General features: G+C 43.9%; 1 protein-coding gene across 1 annotated transcript in view; it reads left to right on the top strand.

Moving 5' to 3' along the window:
* The window catches only part of LOC126284502 (nephrin-like), a 1,138,462-nt gene that overhangs the window by 1,077,699 nt on the left and 36,662 nt on the right, over window positions 1–24,101 (top strand). Inside the window, exon 11 of the mRNA XM_049983477.1 lies at window positions 8,139–8,432. Within this exon, the coding sequence (XP_049839434.1) occupies window positions 8,139–8,432 (294 nt within the window). The remainder of the gene's footprint in view (window positions 1–8,138; window positions 8,433–24,101) is intronic.

The raw sequence follows: 24,101 nt of genomic DNA, 5'->3' as shown, positions 1-24,101 counted from the left end.
AACAACAACAATGCATCACGAAGGAATTGTCCACTGCTGTCAGAGGCGTCTCAAGACGCGTTTTCGGCCTGGTATCTCATTGAATTTAGCAGAATTTTCTTGAGTGGCCGGCGCGGTGGCCGAATGGTTCTAGGCGCTTCAGTCCGGAACCGCGCGGCTGCTCCGGTCGCAGGTTCGGGTCCTGCCTCGGGCATGGATGTGTGTGATGTCCTTAGGTTAGTTAGGTTTAAGTAGTTCTAATTTCTAGGGGACTAATGTCCTCAGACGTTAAATCCCTTAGTGCTCAGGTCCATTTGAACAATTTTTATGTCTTGAGTGATCTGTCCCGCTTCGAACTAAGCCCCAGTGCCCAGCGAAGCAGTGTCTAAAGACGCTCCGGACAGCAGTGGCATACTAACCTAACTGTAGCCCGCCATACGATCCGACAACCTGCAGTGATGATCCGACAACCTGCAGTGATGATCTGAGGTGACATTTATTTCCATAGCGAGACCTCTTTTACGCTCAAACGCCGCATCCTTACAGCGCAGCATTTATATCCTCAATTTTCTAGGCCCACTTTTGTTGCTCTTCGTAGCAGACCATCCTGGTCTTACGATTAAGCAAGATAATTCCCAACCCGCACGTGACGAGAGTTTCTACTGTTTGTCTTCGTGCTCACCAAATCCTACCTTATATGGATAAGGTGTCTATTCTTTCTGACACAGACACCATATCCATATAATTATACAGTTCTGGAAATACCAGCCACGTCCTTCGTCTTCTGTGCGGATGCACACGTATTACACGAACTCTTAAGGGACTTGGCAAGCATGTCTTCCACGAGTAATGAGTGTGTTTGGTAGCGACACTACGAATGTAGTGCGTGGACATACGAGGTGAGAATGTGGGTCTCGAGGGAGGTGTGCGCGAGCAGTCCCTGCAGGCACGATATCCTTTGTTCTCTCGGTGGCTCAGAAGGATAGCGCGTTTGCCATGTAAGCAGCAGGTCCCGGGTTTGAGTCCCCGTCGGGGCATACATTTTCAACGCCCGTCAGCAGCTGAAGGTATTACTATATAATTCTAAATAGTACCTTTTCGAGCAAGGTCGCTAGATCTCTTCACAATTAACGATTAGAGACTTATGGGCAAGGTCCTACAGGTAGCACAGCATTTTGACGATCTAACGCACCAGTCGGATAAAACTTGTGACTATATCCGTCAGGAGGACATCCAACAAGTCCATCAGTCAATACCAAACCAAACAGCTACTTGTATAAGGGGCGGAGATGAACCAACGAGTTACTGACTCGCTCAGTTTGTGAAACTCTTTCCCTTGAATAAATCATCCAGTTGTTTTGATACTGTAATCCGTTGTTTTTTGTACACGTAGATCGTATTTACCGATTTCAGTCTCACTCGGATAATCCCTTCGTGACGCGTCTCTTTTTTGTGTTATACTGTACTTTGCTGCCGCATGGCAGTCACTGAAATATTTACTATCACTCAAAATTATATTAAAGACCTTTAAAAATCTTAGTTCTCTGTAAGTAATGACTGTTAAGTAGGAATGCTGGCTTCAGGCACTGAACTAAACCATCTAACTGCTGGTTCGGAACTATATGACCGTCCACGGCGGGTCTTGTTTTGTGGCTGTCTGCCGAAGAATTTACAAGACCGCCAGTACGAGGTAGAAGTTGCGCAGTCCATGATTCACAGCGCTCTCTTTGTCTGCTGTTAACTCAGTTTATTTTTTTTCATGAATAAGACAGTACTTCTTAACAAGTTGAACGAGATCACCATCTCTTTTTCTGATCATTTGTTATTATTTTGCTGCGAACTGGCTCCTGAGCACGAAACTCGTTTCGTTGAGGATATTATACATTGTATAACTTAAGTGCTGGGCATAAAATACCGGTAGATGATTGTACAGTGTACTCGCTACCAGCAATCACATTTATATGATCAGCAAACAGATATGTAATAGAAAGAATCCAAGTGATATATATAAAATTTTAATATATTTATCCATCGCCTCGACATGTCGTATGCATAATTAAAAAAAATTCCAATACAAACCGTATTCTTGTCTTACTTGCAAATTTGTCCTGCTCTTCGATTTTCCAATTCCTGCAATGGCCAATTACCATCCTTTGTACATGCTAGTTCCTCTTTTGTTCGTTGCCTCCCATAGCTGTCCTCTACTTTATTTAAAAATTTCACACAGTTTTTGAATAGTAAATGTGTCTTTTTCTACTGAAGTCTGTTTCTTAATGATTTACCTAGTAGGAAAGTTAAGAAGGTAAAAATGTGACATTTATGATAATATGACGTGTTGTACATTAAATTTCATTATAAAGACAATTAGATGGGATATTCTGGTTGTTATGGGCAAGAATTGGGATGATTGAAGTATCGGAAACAATGTTATAAGGAAAAAGATGTAGGATGTGTATGAGTGAATGGACTGATGAGTAGGATGTGTTAGACGAGTGGTATGCCAGCTGGTACGCAAAGGGTAACAGTTAGCCTTGTTTCCAGGGGGAAGGAGGGGGCGGTAAGGTAGTTTGCGGTTAGAATGAAGGGAAGATTAAACGAGGGGCTTCATGGTCAGATAGGCCGTAGAAGATTTAACTCACTGTGAGAACGAACATGGAGGTCTCAAGGATGGAGGATAATGTAGTGTGTTGGGACTCCAGTCTACCGGACTGCAGGAAAGGTGAAGATGTACAGCCGTAAGGAGGAGCAGCTTTGCTGCTATCCTATGCTTAAAGATATATCCAGTTCCACTGCCTTCACACTTCGAACTTCCTTGCTATTAAAAGCTTGAGCATGCATTATTTCCATTAGGGGACTTTAAACAAAAAGTTACCTATTACACCGATTTGAGAAAAGTGATGAGATACCTACTAATATCGTGTAGGACCTCCTTTTTCCCGGTATAGTGCAACAACTCAACGTGGCATGGACTCAACAAGTAGCCTCTGTATAAATATTGAGCCATGGTGTCAGTATAGCCATCCTAATTGCGAAATTGTTGCCAGTGCAGGATATTGTGCACAACCAGTGGTTTCGATTATGTCTCATAAATGTTCGATGCGTGACCAAATAATCGAATCGTCCAGAATTTTCCTCAACCCAACCGGCAACAGTTGTGGCGCACTGCCATCCATAAAAATTCCGTCGTTGTTTGGGAACATAGGGTCCATAAATGGTTGCAAATAGTCTCCAAGTAGTCGAACACTAGAGTCCAACCGATAGGGACAAGAGCCTAGGAGAGACGTTGCAGGCGTTGTCACCCTGTTAGCAAAGGCACTCGCGTCGGTCGTCTGCTGCCACAGCCTATTCACGCCAAATTCTGCAATACTGTCCAAAGAGGTTCGTTCGTTGTACGGTCACATTGATGTCTGCCGTTATTTCACTCAGTGATGCTTGTGTGTTCGTACTGTTCACTCTATCCTAACGCCGCTGTGTTATCCTTAGTGAGAAGCAATGTCTGAAATTTGATATTCTCGGCATACTCTTGACACCGTGGATCTCGGAATATAGAATTCCCTAACGATTTCCGAAATGGAACGTCCCATGCGTCAAGCTTCAACTATCGTTCTGCGTACAAAGTCTGTGAATTCCCGTCGTGCGGCCATAATTACGTCGGAACATTTTCACATGAATCACCTGAGTATAAATATAGCTCCGAAAATGCAATGCCCTTTTATACCTTGAGTGATCAGTACTACTTCCATCTGCAATGTGCATATCTCTATCCCATGACTTTATTCACCTTCGTGTATTATGATAGACTAAGTAGCATTTGTTAAATGCTACACTATTACATTTCAAAATGACACTATTTTTCAACAGTCTCCAAGTGTCTGGAAACAGCGGCCGGTTCATTATACCAACTGTGTCAGCCATTCGATGGCAGAAATGTGCTTCTTGTTCACCGAGTCATTCGAGAAGTGGCGTGTGGACGTCCTAATCGTTGAAAAATTTCCTTCCCCCCCCCCCCCCCCCCCGATTACCTTTCAGTTTTCCGAACAAAGGGAAATCTTACGCTGCAGGATCTGGTCTGTATTATGGACGATTGTAAACCTTGCTACAGAAACGCTGAAGTAAAACATGTGTCGTGCGTATCAGGTGTTTCACTCTCACAGAGGAGAACAATGCCTTTCCATCCTGTTCCAAGGCTATTTTCTTCATGGCCCTAAATCTTACACCACTGTTTGCAGGTGATTGTGATTGAGGAATGGCCGCTCGGGATTAGCCGATCGGTCTGGGCGCTGCAGTCATGGACTGTGCGGCTGGTCCCGGCGGAGGTTCGAGTCCCCCTCGGCATGGGTGTGTGTGTGTTTCTCCTTAGGATGCTTTACGTTAAGTAGTGTGTATGCTTAGGGACTGATCACCTTAGCAGTTAAGTTCCATAAGATTTCACACACATTTGAACATTTTTTGATTGAAGAATGCAAAGTTTCCTTTTCTGCAGACGATCGCGGACGAAGGAATGAGGCAAATTTCTATCGTGCTTCATCACAGTATAGTGGTATAAAAATGCTGGTCAATGTAAGGAATGAGTACAGTGAAAGTCGTCGACATGCAGACGTGTATGAATGGAAAACCTCTGTGTGAGTCATCGCACTGTAGTGGTATATATGTGCTGGTCGGTGCGGGAAGTCCCAAATAAGATGGCAAATTTCTGCCATGACTCATCACAGTAAAGTGGCATGTATGTGGTGGTCGGTGTATGAAATCAGCATTGAAAGACAGAATAGCGTCGAGACACTATGTATGTAAATCTCTCTCATGAGTCATGGCAGTGAAGTGGTATGTATATGCAGGTCAGCGTATGGAAACAACAAAATAAGACAGGTTGATGTGGTGCCTGGCTTCACGAGCTGCACCCTATGAGTCCAAACACTCGCAACATATCATACCACTGACGCTAATATACACTGGAGTGATAAAAGTCATGGAATAGCGATATGCACACGTACAGATCTTTGTATTATCGCAGACACGAGGTATAAAGCACTGGCGCTGCAGAGCTGTCATCTGCACTCAGGCGACTTGTGTGAACAGATTTCCGATGTGAATATGGCCCCACGACAGGAAATAACACCCTTTGAATTTGAATTCCATTTTGAAAATCGTTTGCAGAATTCAGTATTTCGCGATCTACTGTGTCAAGAATGTGACGAGAATACCACATTCCAGTCATTACACCTCGATACGGGAAACGCAGTGGCCCACGGTCTTCACTTAACGACCGAGAGCAGCGGCGTGTACGTAGAACTGTTAGTGTTAACAGATAAGCAACGCTGCGTGAAATACAGCAGAAATCAGTGTGTCAGTGTGGGACAATGAACATATCCTTAGGACAGTGCGGCGTAATTTGGCGTTAATGGCATATGTCAGCAGTAGACCAACGCGAGTGTCTTTAAGAAAAGTACGACATCGACTTCAGTGCCTCCCATGATCTCGTGACCATATCAGTTGGACCACAGACGACTGTAAACCGTGGTCTAGTGGCTTGAGTCACAATTTCGGTTGGTAAGAGCTGATCAGTTTGAGTGTTGCGCACGCTGTACGAAGCCGTGGATCCAGGTAGTCAACAAGCTGTTGATGTCTCCTTAACGGTATGGGCTGTGTTTACATGGGATGGAGTGGGTCCTCTGATCCAGCTGAGACGATCATTGCTTGGGTATGATTACATTCGGCTAATTAGAGACCATTTGCGGCCATTCACCAGGTCAAAAAAATTGCTCTGAGCACTATGGGACTTACCATCTGTGCTCATCAGTCCCCCAGAACTTATAACTACTTAAACCTAATCTAAGGACATCACACAACACCCAGTCAAAACGAGGCAGAGAAAATCCCTGACCCCGCCGGGATCGAACCTGGGTCACCGGGCACAATTGTTCGCTATTGTTATGAAGAACATTCTGGACAAGTCGAGCGAATGATTTGGTCACCTAGATCACAGAACGCGAATCACGTCGACCATTTATCGGACATAATCGAAAGGACCGTTCGTGTGCAAAATCGTCCACCTGAAACACTTTCTCAATTATGGACGGCAAGGCTCGGATCAAGGGGAGGGCAAACAGGAGTGTCTGCTCCAGGCGCCAAATTCAGGGCGCGCTAAATTCATATTCTTGAAGAAAAAAACTTAGTTTCACACAGTGTGCAGAGAAAAGGGGACGGATCTGTACAAAATGAGCAGAATAAATCCGAACGGGTAAATGCTAATCGCTGTTTGTTTATGTGGTAAATTGTTTGTGTGAATGAGAAGCAATGTTGTAATTATTAGCGAAATCCATAGATTCAGACTACTAGATGGGAAATAAGCGACTAACAGGAATAACAGTGGAGAAAGATTACATATTCTCATCTTGGTGTATCCAAGAAAATGAAATTTTGACAAAAAAATATTTGCCAGGTCCCTGCAGTAGTAAGGGCCAGTTGTGCATTCCCCCGTTACAACGGCTGAAGTTCTGTTCTCGGAATAGCACGGAAAACATCTTGTACGTACACGCAATAACGCCTAACGGTATAATAAACGCAGATTAACATAACCGGTGAGTCTGGCAGGGTTAGTCAACTGGAGAATAAGTTTTGGGAGTGGCAGGAACAGTTACAGAATTAGTGATGACATGACTGTTTGTTAGAACGAGGAAAGACAGTAAACAGCCACATTACACAAATTGTGGAAGAATATGACGATTCCAAATCTATATGAAATTTTCTTACTCCGGAGTTCGATCTCACGCTTGAGATATTGGAGCGTACGAATGAAATGTGAAACCATTTCCTAACATAAAACTTTTTGCTTGTGGTAGGCCTAATAGAAATTTGATATTGGTACTTCGTGAATTATATTCTGTCGTGATACAAAAATGACCGTTTCTGCCAAAACAGTCTCACTTGTTTGACCTGTGGTATTAGAAAGACATATTTCGTTCTATCCAGCAGACAGCGACAGAATGTACTGGGATCGCACCAGTCTTGGGTACTATTCGTTTTAACAGCTTTTTTCAGTATTAGACTACAAAATTTTGATTTTTCATGTAGCAAAACGAACTTTGATGAGGGAATGCATTATTTCGCAGAAAGGAAGGCACTGCATGTGGAGTTGGTAGCACGATTGGATAGAAAAAAGTGCATGGACGTACGGATTGAAGAAATGTGTACTGTCTAGCTTGTGTCTTGTATTTACTGATTTTATGTTTCCAATATTTAATGTAATGTCACGCAAAATAGAAAGTTATTAGCTAATAGGCAGTAAAGAGTGCAAATTTTCTGAAGAGTTCTTATTCTTCCGGTTACAGACAATCCCATCCTATATTAATTGTGAGTTTTTTTAAGATCACAGGGCGTCAAACCGGCCCACTGGGACGAGGAGGGGCACCACATGACTTTTTTTTAATTTTCGCACTCCTCAAAGAATTCTTCATGCCTTCCATTACAAAATGTGCACATTGTATTTCCACAGAACGAAATACAGTAATGTGCGACAAAAGAGTGCTGTGTGAAGAGGCGTAGCACTGCACTTTGGCACACTGAAGACCAAATAACATCTTAAGTTTCCTCGAACATATATGTTTTATATAACAAAGTCCCCAGAAAGATGTGCACTACAAAATTAACATATTTTGAAAAATCAATTTTTTTTCAAAATTTTGATGTCCCATCTCTAAATTTTCGAGAAGGGAGGGGGGGTTAGGGTGGAGGCTCCACTATGTAGGTTTTGCCCCGGTTCGGAAATGGGGCTGTGGACTGCTACAGAGGCAGCAAATAACAATATTTCTGCAGGGGACTTCCAGCGGGCTGTTAAATCCATTCCACGTCGGTATGCTGCACTGAGACGGGCAAAAGAATATCCGACACGATATTAGCTATCCCATGACATTTGTCACCTCAGTGTAGGCTGGTGGCATGCTGTGATAATTTTCAGGGGAACCCGAAAGTGCAGTGATTAAAATTTTGTACAACACCAGTGTACCTATTTTGGTTGCGTGGGTACCGGCCACGTGCAGTAATTAGCCGTTAACGTGAAGTTGGTAACAGCGCGCACGTAGCTACAGTAGTTGCTGTGAGCAGCTCGCTCGCCGCCGCTGGAGACGCTGCCGCGAGCCTGCAGAGTGCGCCGGTGTCCGCAGGCAAGCCGTTCCCGGTGCGCAACTGCTCGCTGAGCAACCAGACGGCCAGCTCGGTGGAGGTGTGGTGCCAGGCGGGCTTCGACGGCGGACTGCCGCAGACGTTCGTGCTCGAGCTGTTCTCGGGGTCCGCGCCGCGGTACAACCTGACGGCGGCCGACGCGCCCGTCTTCCTGCTCGCCGACCTCGAGCCGGAGGTCACCTTCCGGGTCGCCGTCTTCGCCGTCAACGCCAAAGGACGGAGCCCCGCCGTCCTCATCGAGGAGATCACCTTCCGGGACGCCGAGCGACGCACCGGTCAGTAGGCTGCGTATTTTCTGTTCTCTCATTGACTTCGATCTGGTTTGTTATGACATCCTCTGCTGTTCGAACCTCCTACATCGTTTCTAGCTTATATTCCAATCTTTGCCTTCCCCTACAAGTTTGCCCTCTGCTACTCCCCTTCCTACCATGGAAGGTGTGAGTAAAGCACCGCGTCAGCTCCTGCTCAGAAACACGCTGACGGAAAAAATCGCAAAACCGAAAATTTATTCCACAATGAGATTTTCACTCTGCAGCGGAGTGTGCGCTGATATGAAACTTCCTGGCAGATTGAAACTGTGTGCCCGACCGAGATTCGAACGCGGGACCTTTGCCTTTCGCGGGCTAGTGCGCTACCATCTTTTTATTATTATTATTTTTCAATGTCAGGCTTAACAACCTTTGCTGACATACGTTTCGTTGTACTACCGCATAAATATTGTCTACAATGTCCAAATGTTGACAAATAGTGGCTAATTAGAAAATTAATGAAGTAAGGAAATGACTGAAACTGAAAATGGCCAAATGAAAGACATGAAGACATCGCGGATAGTACAAATACAAAAGAAACATGCTCCTGTAGCAATGAAATTAAATTCAAATTCGGGGGCGACGCGTGCTCACGACCCGACTTTCGACAGAGTAAGAGAGATCTATCGACTCGTTCTCCAGACGTTGGTGTAACACTGGGGCGTCTTCTCGAGATTAACTAAGGGTTCGTAAGTGTGATCGATTTTTGTCTCGGCTTCTTCGTCTATCTCATCTCTCACCCGTCACACCCCATCTGGCCGGCGGGTCGGTAAATGTAAGTCGCAAATAGTTAGCGAAGTGTTGCCTAGATTTCTTATGCTGTTGCAACTTCGTGTGTCCGTCCAGGAGAAAATGCCAAAAATCCATTTTATCCTTTTCCGATTCGTTATACACGTAGCCCACAACCTTTCCCCGTACCCATGTCACTGCATTGGTTTTTTGGACCAGAAAATAAGATTATCCGTGGAAAAAAGTGTGTCTGATGAATCTGAGCTACCCAAGCACGAGTCACGCCCTGTCCTCACAGCTGTACTTCTGCCAGTACCTCGTCTCCTACCTTCCATACTTTACAGAAGCTCTCCTGCGAACTTGCCCGTTGTAAGGTGTCAGGCAAATCCAACACCTTACATGAAAACCCTGAGATAATAAGCAAATCTACTAGTATGTCACATAGCTCCGAATAAATCGTGACATTAAATTAACCAAAGTAATACGAGTAACGAGTGAGCAAATGGAATACCACAGACTAACACAAGAATGCCTAAATGCATGTCGTACCTTCCCACCGTGAGCCAGACGCAGTTCCGAGGGGAGAAACGAGGACAGAAGCCGAGAGCAGAACCGTGTTGAGCTAGAAGGCCCTGAGATAAGGAACGGACGGCCCAGCCTACCTGTACAACTACCACCCGCACGTTTTAGCGTGAGACTTTTTCGCGTCTCAGGTATGTCAAGGACCACCCCCAGCCCATGTTAAAAGCTAGAGCCCTCCAGAAAAGCAGTATAGATCTTACGATAACACAAAAAGGGCCACTACCACCCGCAAGTTTTAGCGTGAGACTTTTTCGCGTGTCTGTTACATTAGGACAAGCCTCCAGCCCATGTTAAAAGATAGAGCCCTCCAGAAGAACAGTATAGATCTCACGATAACGCTAAAAGGACCACACCAGCTGCAGGTTTTAGCGTGAGACTTTTTAGCGTCTCTGTTACGTTGCAAACTTTAAAAACATTGCCCCACCACGAAAAGTATAACGTTTCTCATTGGACAGACAGAATTTTTGTAGGCGGAGCTTAAGGTTAACATTGAGACCCTGATTGGTCAGATGAAAACATAGCCAGATAGTTTTTTTAAACTAACTTCGGTAAATTGTAGTAAGGAGAAGTTAGAGTAGGGTTGGATCCGAGACGGCGAGCTGGATGGCTGCTGCGCTGGCCGCTGCCGACCTGACGCTGCCTAAACACCGACAAGGTAATGAACGCACGCGATACCGCTTATTTGAGCGCATAAAGCTTCACTCAGAACTGCAGAAGTCTCATCTGTTACACCCCTTTTTTGCGTAATACTAATGGTGATCGTTAATTAAAACTTATGGTGTTCACATTTGCCACTTGAAGAACAGATCTGAAACGCGATGATTTTTCTTTTCTATAGTTATTGAGAAGCCACATCAGCCACTGTAATTTACGACAAGTTAAATAAGTAATTAAAGATAATTGAGGGTCACTGCAGACCATTTTGATAGTTTTCTCTTTTGTGAAACTTAATTTAAACCTAGATTATAGATGTGATATGGCATAGGTCATCCTTCGATCGATTGCAGAACTTTTATCAATAGTGCAATTTATAAATGATGTTTTATGAGTAGAATAAAATTTCCAATGGTAAACTTAACTGCTTTTTCGACGTTATTTTACCAGCTAACTAAAAATAGGAAAGCCTTGAACCCTTTCCACTATATTTAGTTAGAATTAAGATTCTTTTACAGGGAGTGCAGTGGAGCTGACGCGGAGATCATTTAGTATTTGGTTATATCATCGCTAGTCTCACTGAACTCTTCTGAATTCTACATGTCATGTGTCGTCTGGCGTCTCCTTACCAGCAACAGGTCCCAGGTTCAAACTAGTTAATTCCCTAAAAAAACATGCTCAGAGCGTCGTAGTGCGAAAGTGGTAGGGAGACACGATATAGTACAAACAGACACCACCATGAATGTTTAGACCGTGAAAGGCAAAGGTCCCGAGTTCGAGTCTCGCTGCGGCACACAGTTTTAATCTGCCAGGAAATTTCGAAAATTTATTAATGTAAAAAAAATGAGATTTCTGAAATACGTCTGTTTTGGAAACATATTCAAGTGATTAACATTCAAAGCTTACAGGTTAATGTAAGCGTGCAATAAGCAATTGAAAATGTGGAATGCTGATACATTAATAATGGACTTAACGCCAGAATGTTGGATGACAGCATGCAAACATGCATGCATTGTGTTCTACAGGTGCCGGATGTCAATTGGTGGGATGGAGTTCCATGCTTGTTCAACCTGGTCAGTCAATATGGTAAGGTTAATACTGTTTGTGGATAATGCTGGAGTTGTTGTCCGATAATGTCCCATACGTGCTCGTTTGGAGAGAGGTATGGTGATGTATGAGGGAAAGGCCACTTGTCTGTACTCTGTACAGCATGTTTGGTTAGAATAGCGTTATGTTGTTTGAAAACGACCAAGGAATGATGTTGATGAAGGGCAGCACGACAGCTCGAATCACCAGACTGGCGTAGAAGTTTGCAGTCACAATGCGTGGGACAACCACGACAGTGATTCAGCTGGTATGTGAAATCGCACGGCAGACCTTGACTCCAGCATGTGTTAGTACGCAGACATGTTAGTTGCAGGCCCTCAACTAGCCTCCTTCTAACCAACACACAAAGCCCAACAGTCCTCCACCCTGCCCTCCAATGGGCTCTCGCTTGACACCACTGAAGCCGCAAACGGCAGTGGTGTGGGACCAGTGGAATGGGCCCTACAGCTATCGTTGAAGCAACGATTTGTAAGAGTTTTATGTGGCTACTGCTGCTTAAATTGCTGCTGCAGTTGCAATACAGTGCTACAGAGCCATGTGCTGAACACGAATTCTAATGAACCACGGTGCCAACAGTCATGCACAATGACTGTATTGCTGCCGAGTCTTTCCGCAATGCCGGGCTGGGTAGCCGTGCGCTATTAGGCGTCACGGTCCGCGCGGCTTGCCCCGTCGGAGGTTCGAGTCCTCCCTCGGGCATGGGTGCGTGTGTTGTCCTTAGCGTAAGTTAGTTTAGTTAGATTAAGTAGTGCGTAGGGACCGATGACCTCAGCAGTTTGGTCCACAAATTTCCAAAATTTCTTCCCGCAATCTAGCAGAGGGAACATCCAGCTTCTCGTAGCGTTTTAACATGACCTCGTTCAAACTCAGTGGGGCGCTAATAACTGAATCTTTGTCACCTTAAAGACATTCTTAATTAATATCAACTGACGACCTCCAATATCAAAGGTATTTAACGCTCACAACCGTTATAGCGTTTAGCTAAAGTAAACTTGATTTGCATCCTCATAATGGCGCTGCTAGGGCCAAATGTAAGAGACTGTTGCGAACCTTGAATGTATATTATCTGTCACATGCAGAAACACGCCAACCAATTTTAGTTTACATCACACAGCTCCATCTTGGTGCTGCATTTATTTTTCCGACAGTGTACTTTGATTTCCACTAGTAGTTATTTATTTCTATTTATTTATTTAACCAGATCCAATTGGGGACATCAAACTCTCTCTTACGTCGCATCACGGTTTCAAACGTATATCTTTTTTCTTATAGTTATCTAAGAAATAAATTTTTTAATATGACAGTATTAAAATGACCTAAGTGTCTGTAGTGAAGCTGTGAGCCAATTATTCTGACTATGAATGATTTGAGTTAATACTGCTAGAATTGCTACTACTACTGCTGCTGCCGCTGGTGCCACTAATGATGGTGACAGTAAGAATGGCTGTAATAATGACAATAATTGTAAAATCGGTTATAGTGGGAGACATAAAAGAATTTTTAGGTATACAGAATAGATGCTGTCTGGTTTAGCGAGTTCTGGGGAAAGGAAATTTAAGAAGTCTGCCCCAGGTAAGTCTTCTAGGAAATGAGAAAGATCGGATTGGAAATTATTTTACTGCAGTAGATATTTCATTAACTCTGGAGATATTATTCACTTCTCTAATATAATGCGGGAGGTTACTCCAAAAAAGGGTTCCTGCTACTGAGAAAATGGCTGAACGATGAATTAGGACAGAACGGATTTTGCTCTGATGGGAGCACGTGTTTCTCCCATGTTGTTAAGACGGTTAAGGTCGATGACGGACAAGAGGGCAGTGTACGTTAATAAGACTGTAGAAGAGTTAGAGGATAGCGAAATCCCTACTCTTGTCTGCACTCAGCCAGGATGCTGTGCATATGATGCTGAAATATACATACCTTTTAGGTAACAACGTTTAAAAAGCGTTACGTTGCAGTATACACTGTTTCATCAAAGAGTCGAACATTACAGGTACAACCAGCTTCCCCGGATAAGAAATTTCTGGATAATATCGTTGTAATCAATAATCGGAAATAAAAGATACTGTAAAAGTTTTTTGAGGTCAAGAGGAAAAAGCTATTTCCATTTTTATAGAGAATGGAAGATGGTAATGCCTTCTTGCACGCCGGCTGTAGTGGCCGAGCTGTTCTAGGCGCTACAGTCTGGGGGGACTGATATCCTCAGAAGTTAAGTCCCATAGCGCTCAGAGCCATTTTAACCTACCTTCTTGCACATTGCAGTTACGTGCTCGCTAAAATTTACAATTTTATTTGTTATTACTCCTAGGCTCTTTTCTAAGGAAGAGAAATAGATATTTGTCACATTTAGGATTATACATGGTATGAATTCCCGATATTTCGGGCTACTGACCGTAGAATGAGAAACAAGTATTGCTTGGGTTTTGGACTATTTAGCTTTAACCCTATACCCATTCTCATAGTGCACACAGATCGGTATTATGTTACGTTCACCGAATATCTTTAGGTGACTCCACAATAAGATAACAGAGATATAGATTTGTAGAGGTTGTTATATTTACAAGACAAAAATGATTGAAAATTGTTATCTTACAATGTATACTGTTTGATCAAAAGTAACCTACATAATGCGAGATTGCCCACTAGCTTTCAGGAGAGGGGGATCATCCAGTGTTAAAGGAAGTGGGGAGTACTGAGATGTCAGTGGAGAAGCAGTTACAGCAGAATGGGGCGGCCAGTAGGGCTCAGCCACTTCGAACGTGGACTGGTCACCGGCTGTTACCTGAGTAACAAATCCATCACAGCATTCCAACTACTCTGAAGTTGCCCAAGTCGACTCTTACTGACATGAATGTGAAGCAGAAATGCATGTAAAGAACGACAAGGGAAGGCTAATGAACTGACGGAAAGGGATAGTCGAACAAATCGTATTAAATTCGCGGAAGTGTTTAGTCGTATGTTTCGAAGTTCTCCCAGCATTTTAACCAGTACCGTGTTGGTGCGTATGGAGTTAAAACGAAAGGAGCAGTTCCTCATAAGCCACAAATTTTTGCAGTGACCGCTAAGCAGTGCTTGACATGGTGTAAAGAGCTTCTGCACAGTTCAACGGAAGACTGAAAACTAATGATCTGGAATGATGAATCACGCTATGCCCTGTGGCAATCTAATGGAAAAATCTGGTTTAGGAGTATGTCTAGAGAAGTGCAGTGACAACAGTGAAATAGAGGGGACATGCTGTAAATGTACTGCTTTTTTTTATCGTTGTTAGGCGGTGGTCCTCTTATTGTGCTTACAAAAACCCTAAATGAGGAAGCATACAAGGGTTGGAACTTTAATAATGGCAACTATTTATTTACAGCTTGTACAACATAGATACGTGTTTCAAAGTTTTACTGACGTTCAAAGTATTCAGAAGCATTTTGTATAGCCCGTTGCCAACGATGTGGAAGTCGTAGGATACTCTTAGCAGTGCCAGTTGTGTTGACAGTTCGAGCGACGCGGTGTATTGCCCGACGAATTTGTAGCAGTTTTGAAGCGAATGCTGTGATTCAAACAAATCAGTAACAGCTTGCACTGTACGTGCTTGATTATAGTTCTGCAAAATGATGGTCAGGTCCTGCAGAAAGTCTCATCACTTCTGTCTCTAAGCTGGTCGTAGGTTGTGTTCCAAAAATGAACAGCACACAGACAGAAGTGATGACACTTTCTGCAGGACCTGACCATAATTTTGCAGAACAATTCTCAAGCACGTACAGTGCAAGCTGTTACTGATTTTATTGACCGATGGTGCTGCTAAGTGCTATACCAACTACCGCACTCCCCTGACTTAAGCCCTCGTATGTTCAACTCAGTTTCTAAACTGAAGGAAACACTTCACGGAATTCGCTTCAGACCTGCTAAAACTTCATGGGGCAATACACCGCGCCACTCGAACTGTCAACACAACTGGCATTGCTAAGAGTATCCTACGACTTCCACATCGCTGGCAACGGGTTATACACAATGCTGGTGACTACTTTGAAGGTCAGTAAGACTTTGAAACTCGTATCTATTTTGTACGAACTGTTAATAAATAGTTGCCACTATTAAAGTTCCAACCCTCGGATTAACAGATTCTACGGCATTGTGTACTACGCACAGTAGCGAATCAGTTAGGAAATTATGATCGAATCATCACAGCAGGGCAACCGCTCATACTGATTTGTAGACAATATCTTTTCTGAAATGCAAGGGCTCACCCAGAGTCCAAACCTGAGACCGATGGAACATCTAGGGACAGCATATACACTCAACCGTCAAAGAAACTGTTATATGCATTCGTACTCAAATACAGAGATATGTGAACAGGCAGAATACTTCGCTGCGGTCGGCAACGCCTATATAAGACAACAAGTGCCCGGGGCTGTTGTTAGATCGGTAACTGCTGCTGCAACGACAGGTTATCAGAATTTAAGTGGGTTTAAACGCTCGAGCGATTGGTCATAGCATATTCGAGGTAGCGATGAAGTGGGTATTTTCCTGTGCATCCATTTCACGTGTGTACCGTGAATATCGAGAATCCGGTAAAGCAGCAAATTCCCCTTCCGCAAATTGCTGCAGATTTCAGTGCTGGGTCATCAACAAGTGTCAGCGTGTGAACCATTCAACGAAACATAATCGACGTGGGTTTTCAGAGCTGATGCCCCACTTGTGTACCCTTGATGATTGCACGACACAAAGCTTTAGACCTCGCCTAGGCCCATTAACACCGATTTTGGACTGTTGATGACTGGAAACATGTTGCCTGGTCAGATGAGTCTAGCTTCAAATTGTTTCCTGCGGATGGACGTATACGGGGAAGGAGACAACCTCATGAATCCATGGAGCCCGCATGTCAGTAAGGGATTGGACAATTGGCTCTGTAACGATGTGGGGCGTGTGTGGTGGAGTGATATGGCTTCCCTGATACGTCTAGATACGACACCGAGTGGTGACATGTACGTAATAATCCTGTCTGATCACCTGCATCCATTCATGTCCATTATGCATTCCGTCGGACATGGAAAATTCCTACAGGACGATTGTGAAGTGCCATATGTCCAGCATTAATACAGAGTGGCTCCAGGAACACTCTTATGAGTTTAAACATTTCCACTGGCCACCAGACTCCACAGACATGAACATTATTGAGCACGTCTCTGACACCTTGCAACGTGCTGTTCAGAAGAGATCTGCACCCTCTTACGGTCTTATGGACAGTCCTGCAGGATTCATGGCGCTAGTTGCCTCCTGCACCACTTCAGTCATTAGTCGAATCGATGCCACGTCGCTTTGCAGCACTTCCGCGTTCTCGCGGGGGCCCGACGAGATGTTAACCAGGTGTACCAGTCCCTTTGGCTCTTTCAGTGCACAACGTCGGCTTAGCACCGGACGCAGTATCTGAGGAAACTACCTTCTCTGGTTTCGGATTTGGAGGAAGAAAGGGCCGTCACTCGTTGATGGACATTCAGATAATGAATTCAAAGTGTCCCCAACGTAACCCAAGGTGTTATAAGGGCGAAGGGTAAAAACACCACACATTAATTTCCACTGGTAAGTGCCTGGATACTTATGGTCAGATAGTGTATGTATTAAAACGTATTAAGGAACTCTTTAAAGTTCTCAATACCTCTCATGTAATTCAGCTTCTTCCTTGAATATGCCTATTTGTCTCTGTAAGTATATGTATACTCCTTCTCTTCTAACACTTTCTACCTCTATCCTTTGTAATGTTATGGAGGGTGATAAGCTTGTCCTCTGTATCATTAACGGTACGACATTCTGAAATATTACGAGTTATCTTCTGTCAAATTAACATGTTCCCGTGGCCTTCTGTTAAATCTCCGTCCCGTCTCTGCAATATAACGAAATTCACAATCATTGCGTTTGATCCTGTACATGTACAGTGGTCGTAATTACGCATGTTTTGTATGCTATGCACGAGCTGCGAAATCGTTGTATGTATTATCAATTAGGAAACTTATATTAACTTTAGTCTGCGGAAGCCGTATTATATTATACCCGGTATGTCCCGCATGAGAGGGTTTATAGCGCGCTTCGTTTTGCTTTTGCGCCCCATAATTCCTTTTGCGTCCTTTCTATCGTAAAATATATGGTATTTCTTATTGTGCGTTTTATCGACTAATGCAGGATTACATGTGTTGGAACATGCTATCTTCCTTAAAATCTGCAGTACTTCTCGCGTATCATCATGTTACAAAGGAAGTCGTGTCGTTTCTTCTGTCATAGGCTTGAAGTAAGAACTTTTTTGTGCAAGCCTGTGGCAGGAAAACCATAAATTGTAGTTTACATTTCTGCAGATATTATTAAATCTATGTGTGGAATCATTATTACATATTCCTAAATCCAAATAATTTGTAATATTTGTGGAGCCAAACTCAAGAGCAAAATTAAAATTATTGTTCTTAATATTTGCTATCATTCCTCCTCCGTTGCTGTTTCAGTTATATTAAATGTGTAGATAAGAACCAATTATATCCAGCTTATGAATGTGAGACATTTCAAATTTTATTTACCTTAAATTCCCTTTAAACCACAACTATTTGTAAATCTTTTGCATTCAGAAAGCTCTCTAGCTTTATTTATCTGCACACAGGATAGCTATCAGACTGAAGAGTTTGCTACCTCTTCAACGATTGTTACAGACACAAGCCATTACATTTACTCCCTAATGATATTCATGGTTAATAACGAGACTGAAATAGGATGACAACCACAACAGCAGATATAGAACTAATTTCCAATGTGGATCATACGCACGTCTTTTGAAATCATATTGGAGATTTATATTCTGGTGCAAAAGCGTACCACTCGAAATGAGTCGGGAAATCGATTTACCGAAATACACTGACGGAAGGGAAAAAATAACAACACCTGACATTAATTAGCGTAGGGCTATGAGTTTTCGTGTACGTTTTCCACCTCCTCCTAGGCGAATACTGGGCTGGTCCCCACGTTCCGCCTCAGTTACGCGAGTTGCAGACATTTGAAACATGTTTGCACTATTTCACGATCTACACTAGACGCCGACAGTTGAAGTACACTGATGCCATCCTGGGGGCTACGGGGTGGCTGCAGGACGGATATCCGGTCACCCCTAAACCTAACATTGCCACATACGTTGTAACCACGCCGACCCTACGATCACTTAGACGTAAGCAGAAGAAGAATGAGTTTTCGTAAATATATTTCGCTAGATAACATGTGCAAGTGATTAACGTTGGAAGATCACACGTTAATGATAGCGGCAGATACGCCATTGCGAATGTGCAGTCAGGGTGCTCGGGATAACCACAAGAGTGTCCATGCTGCCATACGAAATCGCACCCCAGGCCAAAACTACAGGTGTAGATCCGGCGTGTCTAGTACGCAGACAGGCTGTGTGCAGTCTCTCAGTTTACCTCCTTCTAACCAACGTACGGCCATCACTGACACCGAGACAGAACCAGCTTTCATCAGAAAATACGACAAATCTTAACCCCGCCCTCTAATGACCTCTCGCTTGAAACCACGGACGCCGAAAATGGTGGTGGCTTGGGGTCAGTGGAGTCCATGATACATGGCGTCTCGCTCGGAGCTGTCCGTGAAGTAACCGATTTGTAACAGTTTGTTGCGTCACTGTGGTGCCAACAACTGCTCAAATTGCTGCTGCAGGTGCAGTACGATGCGACAGAGCCATACGCTAAACACGATGGTCTTCCCTCTCGGTTGTACTACTTGGCTGTCCAGAGCCCGTTATCCTTGCAGCCGTACATTCTCGAAGTCACCACTGCCAGCCATCATGTAAAGTGTCTACATTCCTACCATGCATTTCTGTAGTATCGTGTAAGGAACATCCAGCTTCTCTTAGTCCTATTAAAAGATTTCGCCTAAACTCTTAGAGGTGTTCATAATGTTATGTCGCCTTAAAGAAATTCTTGACTAACATCAACTCACCACGTCAAATCTCAAAGGAAAATAACGCTCACGACCGTTACAGCGTGTACTTAAACGGAAAGCTGATTTGCATCCTTTTAGTGACGATACTACGCCACTATTATCAGACTGGCGCGAAATTTGAATAGACATCGTCTTTCAGATGCAGAAATATGCCTACCAAATGTCGTTTATGCCGCAAAACTCCTCTTTGGTGCTGCTATTCTCTTTTCCGTCGGTGTATTTACAACAAAAAAGAGAAGGTCTCATTAGCAACATGCTCCACAACTTATTAGAATCTATGACAGGTGATTGTGGTCTGCGTAAAGTTAGATATTTAGTTTAAAGACGAAAACAGCAGCTGAATAATTTGGGAAATAGATTCTTTTTTAAAGTAGCTATTTTTATCCTTACAATCGTACATAATGTAATCCAGAAACAATTACGGTAATTCTCAATACATTAACACTAGCCACAAGTTCTTGTTTGTACACCTTCTAGCATGCTTTACAGAGGTGCGCAGCAGTGTTTGCTTCTGCCTGTTAATAGCATGATTCGTTGCATACTTCTGAAAACTCTTCTCCATGATACCCTTTATCAAACACGGTGTGCGACTGAATAGTCAACGAATGAAATGGATACATCTGCAGTAACAGTGTTGACATTTCCGTCTGTTGATTTTTCAACCTATCTCTTCACTTCCATAAGTGAAAGCTGAAAGGGCTGAACGTGTTCGCGTGAACGAATGGCTGTGCAGGAAGTTTGTAGTTTCCCATGAGAGGCTGACTCACGGTGTTGGCCGCAGCAGAAGGAAAGATGGGGGCAAGCGGTCTCGGAAGAAGTTGGCCGCAGCCGCTCCGCCGCTCTCGCGATGCGGCCATTGTTCGTACTAAAGAGTAGCGCACCCTCCCCCTGAATATGCGATCCGCAAAAGTCATAAATAAACAGAACCAGCGCGGCGAAACTTTTACAGATCAATTGCCGGAAACTCCAGAATCGTGCCGCAATGCAGCGGCACCGTTGTCGAAAAATTCTGTGCGATATACTTCCTCCGCAGACGTCTGATGGACAGAGCGGGAAGTCCCGGTAATCTTACCATGCAGCATGTCTTATTCCGTTTTTAAAATATTACAAAATTACAATTATTACTGCGAATTATGAGATCCAGCGGGTGTTACAAAGGACCCCAGTATGATGGGTTCCTTGACGGCGTTCTATACATTTCAGTTTGTCACTGGTTAACAAAATTTGAGTTTATCGATTAATGCGTATACGAGCGATGTCGTTGCATTGACGTTCCGTCAATATGGACTTTCTTTCTGAGAGAACTAGCTGAGTACCCGGATTTTCCTCGAGGGTACATTTTTTCCAGTCTTCTATTAGTCCACCCTCCTCTTCCCTTTCCTCTCTCTATCTGCTCCTGCCCCGTCTCTCTGTCCTCCGTCCGCCCTGATAGCTGAGTGGTCAGCGTGACGGATTGCCGTCCTACGAGCCCAGGTTAAAAAAAAAAAAAAAAGGCTCTGAGCACTATGGGATGTAACTGCTGAGGTCATCACTCCCCCAGAACTTAGAACTACTTAAACCTAACTAACCTAAGGACATCACAACGATCCATGCCCGAGGCAGGATTCGAACCTGCGACCGTAGCGGTCGCGCGGTTCCAGACTGTAGCGCCTGGAACCACTCGAACACAACGGCCGGCGCGGGCCCAGGTTCGATTCCTGACTGGGTCGGGGATTTTCTCTGCTAAGGGATTGGGTGTTGTGCTACCTTTATCATCATTTCATCCCCATCCGGCGCGCAGGTCACCCAAAGTGGCGTCGAATGTAATAAGACCTGCACCCAGGCGGCCTCCTTCGATCTGTCTATTTTATCCTTCCGCCGCCTAGTGTGTACCCCCTCCTGGTTTGTTCATCTACCAACGTCCACCTCATAATCCGCATTCTCTCCGTCCATATCCTCCTTCTTCTTCCATGGTCCACCTTCTCCACCACCGCTAGCTGTCCTTCTCCTCCATTTCCTCTATCTGTCAAATCTCCCTCTCATTTGTTGACAGTCTCCACCTCCTTCACGTATCAGTCTCCTTCTCACTCTTCTCATTGCCCTTCTCTCTCCCTCTCTCGATCAATCTTCTCTCTCGGTCCATTTCCTGCTCTCCTCTGTCTGTTCATCTTCCCCTCGCATTATCCATCTCCTCCTCACATAGCTCAATTGTTATGATGTTATATCAACTGAACTATGTGTCGTACAATGATATAACTTTGATCCATTAATCTCCTGACTGGTTTAAACCGGTTCCCCACAAATTCCTAACCTGTGCCAAACTTTTCATCTCAGAGAAACACCTGCTTCCCACATACTCAATTATTTGTTGGATTATTAAAATCTCCGTCTTCATCTACAGTTTTTACCTTTACAGCTCTCTCTTGTACCATGGTAGTAATTACTTGATGTCTTACCAGATGTCCTATTATCCCCCCCCCCCTTTTTCTTGTTAGTGTTTTCCATATATTCCGTTCGTCGCATATTCGGAGGAGAAGCTGCTCATTAACTTACCTTATCAGTTTACCCAATTTTCAATATTTGTCTCAAATACTTCAATTCTCTTCTGTTCCGGTTTTTCCACAGTCCATGTTTCATTACGACGTCATGCAGGGTGTGTCAGCCTTACTGCATGAATAGCGAAAAACGTAGTAAGAGGTAAATTTGTTTCCTTTCATCAGATGTTTTAAGATGCCTGCGATAAAAAGGTTCGTAAAAGTTTCAAATTATGTGTCAAGTTCGTTGCAAATGACTAAGTGCTCTCGCTCGCAAATTTTGGATGAATAAAATCTGCATACGAATGGGTGATGAGCTAAACTTCTTTGTCACTCCCACCCGCTCCCGTTTCATAAGTAAGTCGTTCTTACAAACTTAGCGCTTCTTTCGAGACAGTACGTGATATGTATACCAAGTTTGGTTCGAATCGATTCGGTAGTTTAGAGATGTGGAATATACATTCATACATACATTTTCACTGGCTGTATGGATATTATAGACACATTAACCTGAGGATTATGTGATCTCCCATCATCTGTGTAGTTTGTGTTATATGGTACGATAGCTGCAGTCACTTTAGTTCGAGTTATTGCACAAATGAAGGCTGGGAGACCCCTCCTCAGACGTTCGAACGCATTGTTTAATGTTTGACGCCACATCGGCAACATGCACGATGATGAAATAATGGCGAGGACACACACACACACACACACACACACACACACTCACACACGCACTATTGCGAGCGCAGGAAATCTCCGATCCAGCCCGGAACTGAACGCAGTGGCCTTTGATAAAAAGTCAGTAGCGCTAACCGTAAGACCACGGCTTACTGTTATCGCACAGTGCATTACCAGCAACTGTGAAGTCCTACCGTTTCTGTACACATCTGACTCAGAAATCGTAAACCGCAAGCCATCGTAACACCCCACTTAACGTAATCAAGACAGTCCTGAAACCAGAGACAGTCGCTGTAGTCGTAGCGTCATGGTGATGTACTGAGTACCCCATACAACACGGCATAGTGGAACGCTGGCCGCAGGCCTGCCCTGGCTTGGTACGACACTGGTTGCGCCCCTTGCGGCGACAAGCGGCGGTTGTCGTAGCATCTCTCAGCCTCTAACAACGTCCGCTGTAGGCCGGTATATTAGACTACCTGATACAAAAATTTCTTCTCTTTTAAGTATACGAACTAGACGTCTGAACCTGGCACTTGTGTTCGCGCGAATTTCTTGATGCATTTAGTCCGGCAGATGTGACTGTAGCGCCTTTCGTCGCGGGGAGAACTGCATTCGACTTACTCCACGTTCGTTCGAGCGAGCCGCCCTCGAATGTCCCAACAGCGTTCTCTTCCCCGATCGCCACTCAGTCACTCGCTGCAGGACAACGCACCGTGAAGGTCACAGAAAGGACACTGTGGGAGGGAAGCTTAATTCGAAATAATACATTCTGAATGAGAAAACAGGTGATCGTAGCAATGTTTGAGAGAAATTTTCGTTAGTAATCAGTATGAATGAAAATCTTATTGTTTACGTGTACTGCGACAGGTGCTCTGCTCTCCTGTCTTACAGACCCACTACGACGCACTTGAAGACTAGTGTCGGCACAAGACGACAAAGTGGAAGTTCTGAAGCATTACCAGCTTCAGTGAAAGACTCCGTAACTAAAAAGTGCGAAGAAATGTGTGCTAGGAACGTTCTTCCATATGATGCAGTATTTCGTTTTTTATGTCAAGAGCTTCTACATATCGGTACCGAATTTGGACAGGTGGATGTGTACGACATTCTGCATCGTCGCATGACGGTGGCACGAAATGTTGAAAGACAAGCCAATGAAACACGGGTGAAAGTGATGCAAGCATTGGCCAGGGCGTAGATGTGAATATGTGTTCATTTGCAGCGTATTTGTGGACCGTTCCATGTGGGAAAAGATGTTACCTATCGATTACAACACTCTTTATTGATTTGACACTCAAAAGCGTGGTACTGGCAGCAACTCGTTTTTCTGAAAAGAGAAAATGTCGAGAACTGCCTAAGAAAAATTTTGAAAAGAAAATTATTTAATTTTCGAGGG

This window comes from Schistocerca gregaria, chromosome 8, assembly GCF_023897955.1.
Source record: "Schistocerca gregaria isolate iqSchGreg1 chromosome 8, iqSchGreg1.2, whole genome shotgun sequence".
Taxonomy (NCBI): domain Eukaryota; kingdom Metazoa; phylum Arthropoda; class Insecta; order Orthoptera; family Acrididae; genus Schistocerca; species Schistocerca gregaria.
Note: the sequence above shows the minus strand (reverse complement) of the source record. Positions and strands in the feature narration are given on the sequence as shown.